This window comes from Setaria italica, chromosome V, assembly GCF_000263155.2.
Source record: "Setaria italica strain Yugu1 chromosome V, Setaria_italica_v2.0, whole genome shotgun sequence".
Classification (NCBI taxonomy): Eukaryota; Viridiplantae; Streptophyta; class Magnoliopsida; order Poales; family Poaceae; genus Setaria; species Setaria italica.
This window is the reverse complement of record NC_028454.1, coordinates 28,429,444-28,437,748: the sequence shown is the minus strand read 5'-3', so window position 1 is coordinate 28,437,748 and position 8,305 is coordinate 28,429,444. Positions and strand designations below refer to the sequence as shown.

The 8,305-nt window shown below is 42.8% G+C and overlaps 1 protein-coding gene across 1 annotated transcript; it reads left to right on the top strand.

The window, feature by feature from the left end:
* Positions 1–2,240: 2,240 nt before the first annotated feature.
* On the top strand, positions 2,241–4,769 carry LOC101761504 (methylsterol monooxygenase 2-1). The gene is made up of 7 exons (XM_004969098.4): positions 2,241–2,610; positions 2,715–2,852; positions 3,372–3,517; positions 3,618–3,737; positions 3,831–4,043; positions 4,149–4,229; positions 4,315–4,769. Exons 1-7 carry the CDS (start codon positions 2,572–2,574, stop codon positions 4,382–4,384), a joined length of 807 nt encoding a protein of 268 aa, XP_004969155.1. The 5' UTR covers positions 2,241–2,571; the 3' UTR covers positions 4,385–4,769.
* Positions 4,770–8,305: the final 3,536 nt, after the last annotated feature.

Genomic DNA, 8,305 nt, shown 5'->3' with positions numbered 1-8,305 from the left:
ATACTGTGACATATGCTGATGTTTAACGATAACCGCATACTCACGGGTGAGGTAGATTAGAAATTAGTCCTGATGGTTCGTGAATCATGACTTTATCAAGTAGGCAGTAATGTTTGAAGAGTTCTAGTTTTGACTTCAAAGACCTGACACACAAAGAGGTTTGTTGCACGCATACGGCACATAAGGAACTGCTAACTTTGATACTATGTAAAAAGATGATTCCCCATCACATCAAACTTGCGGTACATGTATGTATAGAGTACTAAATGTAGGTGAAATTAAAAACTGATTGCACAGTTTTGTTGTACTTTGCGAGACGAATCTTTTAAGCCTAATTAGTCAATATTTGGACAATAATTCATAAATACAAATGAAATGCTACAGTGTGCTACAGTGCTACAACAGTGATTTTGCATCTTCAAAGTTGGGCAACTAAACAAGACCCAAATAAGTTGAGCTTGCTTGTTCAATTGTGAAAAGCATGTTTCACTGAATATTTCCATGTTCAGATCAAACTAAATTCGAGACAACCATTTACTGTCAACTGCCATTTACAGGAATCAGGACCTGACACACAAGTTCTTTGCCGCAAAGAAAACTGCCATTTACTCAGGAATCAGGACCTGACACACAAGTTCTTTGCTGCAAAGAATCAGTAGCTGAAAGCTCATTTATGCATTAAAAACATATGCCCGAAGCATACTTCTATCTGTTGTTGCCTTTAACATTTAGCCTTCCAATGAACTTGTGAAGCGTGATTTGTTGATGAAGAACCATTGAAGTAGTTCCTTCCATGCACATTGAATTCGACCATTTCAGCAGACAGTGTGTTGTTGATGATCTTACACCCAAAACTAAATTCTGCACACCTGAGTGCACCATACTTTGACATATCATGATTATCTTAATAATTCCACTGGTCACTTGACTGAGTTGAAAGGCGAGGATTAATGAATTATATCCTCTTGAATGGTTCACTCTGCTTGGTAGCTAGGGTCAATCTCCTGTTCTAGATTTAAAGACTAGATCAATTGTGAATTCTTGTAATGCAACTAGCAGATCACGGCAGTGACAACATTTTTTTCCGTAAATATGCAGGAGAGTTGCGTATCTTTGTATTAAGAAAAAAATAGTTTACAACGCACACACGGTTTTCGTTCATCGTTCATTTCAACATAGGTTCAATGAAATCTGAATCGTACATTTCAAAATAGGCTGAAATCTCAGACTAGTTTCCTATATAGCGTAACCACCTGCATGCACAGACTGTGAGTCTGTGAACCTGATCTCATGATGTCCCTTACATTTCCTGTATCCGTAGGCTGCAGGAAAAAAAAAAGAGAAGAGTTTGAGGAGAGCAAATGTGCTCTCAATGGTTGCGAATCTCTTGACAGAAGTGGACAGAAGAGCTACAAGATTCCAGATCCTTGGACCGCTTCTCGGTTTTGAGAAGCGTCCAAGATGCCGGTCCCACAGCATCTACTGCTCACTGAAACTCTAATTACACTTGAGCTCAGCGGATCAAATTAAAGAGCTCAGAGCATCGTATTTTACAGTGTTTGTTGGATTATCTGCACATTGGTGAAGCTTTATGTACGAAAGACTTGACAACTTTGTAATTGTATTGTACTCACCGTTTGAAATTGTCGGTCATTTTCGCTTTTCTAGATAGATAAATTTTACTATTTATCTAGACATAATCTATATCTAGGTGAATAGAAAAAATCATGTATCTAGAAAAGATAAAATGATCTACAATTGGAACGGAGGGAGAAAGTCACTTACCATCCTATGAGATGTACTTAGGGGTAGTAAAGGACCTCTAATTTAGCCTAGCAAATTTAAAAATTGAACTTATTAGTCGGGTCATAATATTATATGATTTTGAACTTAAAAATAGATATGGTTAAGTTGGGTTGTGAAGGTGCCACAAGGACCATGATACGTTACCTACTAGATGTACTTTGACGTGGTCAGAGCACATGGAAGTAGATCCAAGACGTCCATACAATATCCACGGGATGAACCAAAAACCAGCTGTTGGATCTTGTTGTATGCTGTATTGAGAGTTGGAGACAGTGGTATCGGTATTCTGTCATCATCTGTGCTGCTGTTTACCCAACGGTCCAAAGGCTCCAAGCGTCGAGGCCCAAGAAAGCCCATGTGTCCTCACTCCGCCTAGGGTTCCCCTGAGTCCACCACCACCAGACACGTGAGACTGAGACACGGACACGACGCAGCCGCCCGTCATCACACCCACACAGGCACGCACGCACGCACGCACTCGCGATTTGCACCACGAAGTCGCCAGTGCCGCCGAGAGAGAGACCGTCCACTCCGCCGCGGCCCGCTTCCACGAGATCCGCCACACCGCTGCCGAGATCCATTACGCCGCAGCCGCCGAGCACCACCGCTACTTCAGAGGCGGGGGAGGCGGAGCCCGGCACCACTACCGCAGAACAGAGAGGGGAGCAGAAAAATCCAATCCGCCTTCCCCATCCCCTCGTTTTCTTCGCCGGGCCGGCGGCAAGGTGCGCACCCCCACCCCAACCTCTCGCAATCCATCGTACAATGGCGGCGCCCGTGTCCGCCCTGGAGTCCGCTTGGCAGGTATCCCCATTCGCCCTCTCCTCTCTCTGTCTCTCTCGCGCACACTCCGTCTGCTCTCTCCGCTTACTCCGGATCTCCGTTGTTTTGGGAAACGATGAATGCAGCTGGTGACCGCCAACTTCACCGAGTTCCAGCTCGCCACCGTCATCACCTTCCTGATCCACGAGACCGTCTTCTTCCTCTCCGGCCTCCCCTCCCTCCTCTTCGAGCGATTCGGCCTCTTCGCCAAGTACAAGATCCAGGTACTCTCTCTTTTTTTTACAGTGCTGGGAGGGTAACATGTGCAGTTGTAACGGAAAATTTATAAAACAGCAGTTTGAGATATGGTATTTACAGCTCTCACCTTGCAATAGAATTATTGTTTCTGCTGTTCACGAATATTATTTTGCTTTCCCTAACAACTGGCATTGACCCGTTCCCATACACAAGTAGGCTCCACCAGCATTAACTCCTCTTTGCCAAGAATGTCTGTTCCTATTTTCTTCACGATACAATGGTGCCTAGTTCCTTCTAGATGATCTCACTCTGTTTTAAATTTACGCTGGAATGTGATACCCCGATCTCATTGTCAATGAGAACATGCATTGCTAATCAGAATCTGTTCTCAGTTTGTAAAGAGTAACCTGTCCTCTTCTCTCCTTTATTTTTTTAGTGATGTAATGTTTCATCTGTTGGAGCAAAGTAATTCATTGAATACCTATACTTATCTTGCTACTACTGCATATGGTTTCCTCAACAAAAAATTGTGTGCATCTTTGCAGAAGAAGAGCAACACCTCTGCTTATCAAAACAGATGTGTCCTGCGTCTCATTCTCTACCATGTCTGTGTGAACTTGCCTGTCATGATTTTCTCCTACCCTGCCTTCAAATTCATGGGCCTTAGGAGCTCTCTTCCTCTGCCACACTGGTAGCAATTCGCTTCCTTCTCCTTTTACTGAGCCCTTATTATTATGCAAGAGCTTCAACTGGAAGAAAAATGTTTTAAATGCTACCTGTATTTTCTGCAGGACTGTTGTTGTATCTCAAGTTCTTTTCTATTTTGTACTCGAGGATTTTATATTCTATTGGGGGCACCGGGCACTGCACACCAAATGGCTATACAAGCATGTCCACAGTGTCCACCACGAGTAAGCAACAGTGCTTCACTTCACTACATCCTAATTTACACAACATATCATTTATTGTATCAGTCTAGTCTATGACACAGCAAATCTGTGCAGATATGCTACACCCTTTGGGTTAACTTCTGAATATGCCCACCCTGCTGAAATTTTGTTCCTGGGATTTGCCACGGTTGTTGGTCCTGCTCTTACTGGCCCTCATTTGTTCACCCTATGGCTTTGGATGGTGCTGAGGGTATTGGAGACAGTTGAAGCTCACAGTGGCTACCACTTCCCATGGAGCCCATCAAATTTCCTGCCACTGTATGGTGGGTAAGTAAGCTGGAGCATTGTCTCCCATAAAAGTAGCTGTACAGGATGGTACAGGGATTGTTTGAAGGTGCATGTCTAACACTACTGAAATTTCATCATGAACAGCTCGGACTTCCATGACTACCATCACCGTGTGCTGTACACCAAGTCAGGGAACTATGCCTCGACTTTTGTTTACATGGACTGGTGCGAATCTGTTTCCCATTTGCATTGTTGTGTTGAGTTGTGTGAACTACCTAACATGCGCAGCGCTTTAACCGTTGTGTCTCAGGTTGTTTGGGACGGACAAGGATTACCGCAAGGCAAAGGCCGTTGAGGAGAAGGAAGGGAAGAACCTGTAAATTGCGAGAGCTGCTGCAGCGCTGGTAGCTGGACACCATCCAGAGAATTTGCTGATTGGGACTGCATATATGTGTGTACGGCTAGCCTGTTGAATCAAATTACCATCACGTACAGTACAATTAAAGTGGTATGCATGGCCACTGTGCAGCAACTCTCCGTTTATAATTGCGTGCTTGATCCTTCTTATAATTAACTCAAACTGCTTCAATTTGTTTGCTGCTAGTTCTTCTGCATATAATGTTAATGTCACTTGTTCCAAGCAGGCATCTTTGTCAGACCTAGTTATGGTACATGTGTATCTGATAAATGTACTGGTCTACTGGGCTTGGCAGAGAAACAATGTGTTGCAGAACCCATCCATTCAAAGAGTATTGATTTTGTACATGCTAGTTATAGCATTTCTTGTGCTTTTACAAGCTTGAAGATTCACAGCGATCAGCAGCAAAAAGAAGAAATGAAAAAAAAAAAGGTATACATAGTATATAGCAAACGAAAATGGGGACAAAAGAACAACAAAGGGGTGATATCTCTTATCTTCGGTATAATTATAATATAAAACACGAATCCTGCACCGAGTTGTGGCCTGTCATTGGACCACGTCATCTTGATTTTCCTACCGTTGCTCTTTGGTTCTGAATTTCACCCGGACTCCGGCGCCGATGCAATAGCAAGTTTGTACCCGACACTCACAGTTGATCTCGCGGCGCTGCATCTTTGTCGTCCTTCCAGTCATCCGTGAGGTAGAAGGACGAGTTGGCTTTGCTGGCATCACATGGGTCGAGCTGGCTCATGTGCTCCAAGCAGTGTGATGATGCGCAACCGTGTAGGCCAGTCCAAATCCTCTGCTTCTGTAACTGCAAACATGGCAGCAAATCGTCCAGTTAGCAACCAGTGTCGTCAACACTTGCATGTTCTCCAGAATAAAGGTACGGCCCGCCTGACAGGTAGATGGGGTTAGGAAACAGGTATCGAACTAGCATCATGGCTCCTGTCCTTTACATATTCAGCTAAAAGCAAGAATGTTATTTCTGTGGGCATCAGCATCAATGTACAGAGGTGGAGATGGATCACCCCACTATGCACTTGCTCAAACCTCAACTCTTTTCTTCTTCCTCTCCTTTATCTATATGACCAAAAATTGCAAGAATAATTATGTTTGTAAGAATAATTATCAGTAAGAATAATTGTGTATTATTTTATATACATAATTATGTAGTCTGATGAATTATTGAATTGTGCCCATTTGGTGTTATTGACCTGCCACAAGTGCTTATCCTCCTTTCGACGAGATAAGAGCAGCAGATACGGAGTGGCAGCAGCTACAGCAACAAAGACAAGGGCTCCACTGATGGCTGCTGAGTAGATTGCCCAGATAAGCAGCGCGAGCGCGCTCCAGCCGGCAAACCGGTGCGTGCGCTCGAACAGACGAACACGTTGTGGTCGAAGTGACGCGGCTATGCACGAGGGAGCCAGCACCCAGCAGGCCGAGTATTGCTGACGCGACGCGGACAACTTCCCCGGACGTCACGTCGCGGTGCTGGAGCGCCTGCAGGAGCGCGTACACCAGCCACGGCGCCATCGACGAGACGCCGCAGCTGCTTTGCACGCCGCCTAGCGACTGCAGGATCGCCGACGACGAGCGCGACGGAGAGCCAGAACACGACCCGCAACTAGGCCTGACAATGGGTCGTGGCCCGATCCTTACACCGTTAAAGCCCCATTTTCAGACCACCGGGGCGTCTATGGATGCATCGATCTGAGCAAATTTACGATGGAGCAATGAAGTACATTAGTGATATGGGATTTAGCTATGATTCAATCTATATATGTTTGTAAGAATAATTATGTATTATTTTATAACAGTGACGTTGCCAAAGCCGATGTGTGTGATCAGGAATGTTGGATATGATCACAAACGTCCCGGTGGCTTGGACAACAACTGATGAGCTTGATGGACCAACAATGTCGCATTAAATGGAAAATCATATATGGCTAGATCCATCAAGCTCATTAGCTTACCAAATGAAAATTTTGGTTTAAATGTTCTATTAGACATTTAAACATTTTCCCATGACCATCAAGTTCATCAGTTGCCCATATATCCTTGTCCTATATCATACAAAAACTCTATCATCAGGGCCTTCATCCTCAAGACAACCAATATGTTCATTTTCCTGAATGCCACCATATTGATGCTCTGTATTGTTCTCCCGTGCTTCCTCAAAAAGAAAAAAAAAGGTAAGAAGCAAAGTTTCCCCTTTGAGTTTGAGCGAAAAAAATGTAAGAAAAACTGCAAGCCCTACCACTAGTGCGCCTACACGTCTTTATCAACGTTGTTTTTTATCCGGAAGACCTAGAGCTAACTATCAAGACTTTGGGCTATCCGAACACATACTTTGAGAAATAGTTTATGCATGTTTGTTGCTGAACCCATCATCCAGATGATGTGCATTTTTATCATCAAATTTCTTTACGATTGATCCACCTAGTGTATATATGCTTTCCATGTCAAACATAAGTAAGCGAAGATGCACCACTTCTTGCTTGTGCTTACTCCCGTTCATGCATGTACGACATGATCAAAGCATTTCTTCACCCTTATCATACCCGTCATGAACAAACTTCATGAAATCTTTGACCCCTTCGAGATGCGTCAGGTAAATAGTGCACAACCATTTATCCAACATTTAATTACTTGTCAAATGTTAATTGTTAAGTTTCCAAATAAAGCTTGGCAGTTTTGCCTACGATTTGAAAAAACTTGCAAAATAAGAAATAAGGAAAATTCAACATTACTGATCGGGTTGATGTGCCCCATGGACCATGGTGACGACATCGAACTTCGATGCTCCGCCGTGGTTTAGTCCTGTGGCGTGAGAGGAAAACACTGTTTGTTGGCTGATAAGCCGGCTGAATAAGCTGAAGCGAACAGGTCCACCACCGTCTCTATTTGTTTTTTGCCGATTGCGGGAGAGCATTGCCACTTGCCAGGAAATCAGGCTTTTCTCGTGTCAAGTACCAAAACATACTCCAGCAACTCATCTCCTATGACAGACACGTGTGCCAGACTTATTCATATATACGCATAAAAAATAAGTTTTAGGTGACACGTATATGAACTCAATTCACAGTGGTAGCATTGAGTCTCATTTGATTTGTTGGAGGTTTGACTCCTGGGTGGAGCATTTTTCGTTTTTATTTTGCCTCCTATTTTTTTTCATGTGGGACCATTTGTAGTTTATGACGTATTTCGTTACAAAACAACAGTGTAATATTTAGTAATGTTTATGGTTTGGCCGTGGTGAAGTTTTATGATATTTTTAATTTCGTCACTAAATTTGTTTGGTTGCAATGCTTTACAACGTATGTTGTTTTCATCATAAATCAGCTGATCCTTATAATTGAACGAGCTTTACGCTTTTCCGGCCAACGAGGACTTGTTCTTACAGGATATTCAGGCCACTGCAATGAACGGATGCCTTTTGTACTGCTGGTCATTTTCAAAATTCAACAGGCAGCTAGTTGCTACTATATAAACCCCTTGTCTATTAAAATTTTTAAGAGGTTTATCTCATATGGTACATAAGCAAGTTGAATTTGTTACATTGTGAGAAAGTCATGTCCCATTTAATATTCATTTTCAGATCTAACCGAATTCTAGGTCATCTTGTAATTCAACTGCCAGATACATAAGTTCTTTCTTTGCTGCAAGGAATCAGTAGTCCAAAGTTTATTTACTTTAAAACTATAAGTGCAAAATAGAGAAGCCCATATTCCATCCTAAAATATAGTTAATTTTAGGTTTGTCCTAAATCAAATCTTTATAATTTTTTACTGCAGATAGCAAAAGAAAAGCATAAAGATTGACAATGTATGATGTTAGTAGATTCATTATAACACTATCATAACACGTAACCTTT

Coding starts and splice junctions, on each gene's coding strand:
- LOC101761504 (XM_004969098.4), top strand. CDS start 2,572: ATGGCGGCGCCCGTGTCCGCCCTGGAGTCCGCTTGGCAG. Junction 3,738..3,830: donor GTCCACAGTGTCCACCACGA/GTAAGCAACAGT, acceptor AAATCTGTGCAG/ATATGCTACACCCTTTGGGT. Junction 4,230..4,314: donor ACTTTTGTTTACATGGACTG/GTGCGAATCTGT, acceptor GTTGTGTCTCAG/GTTGTTTGGGACGGACAAGG.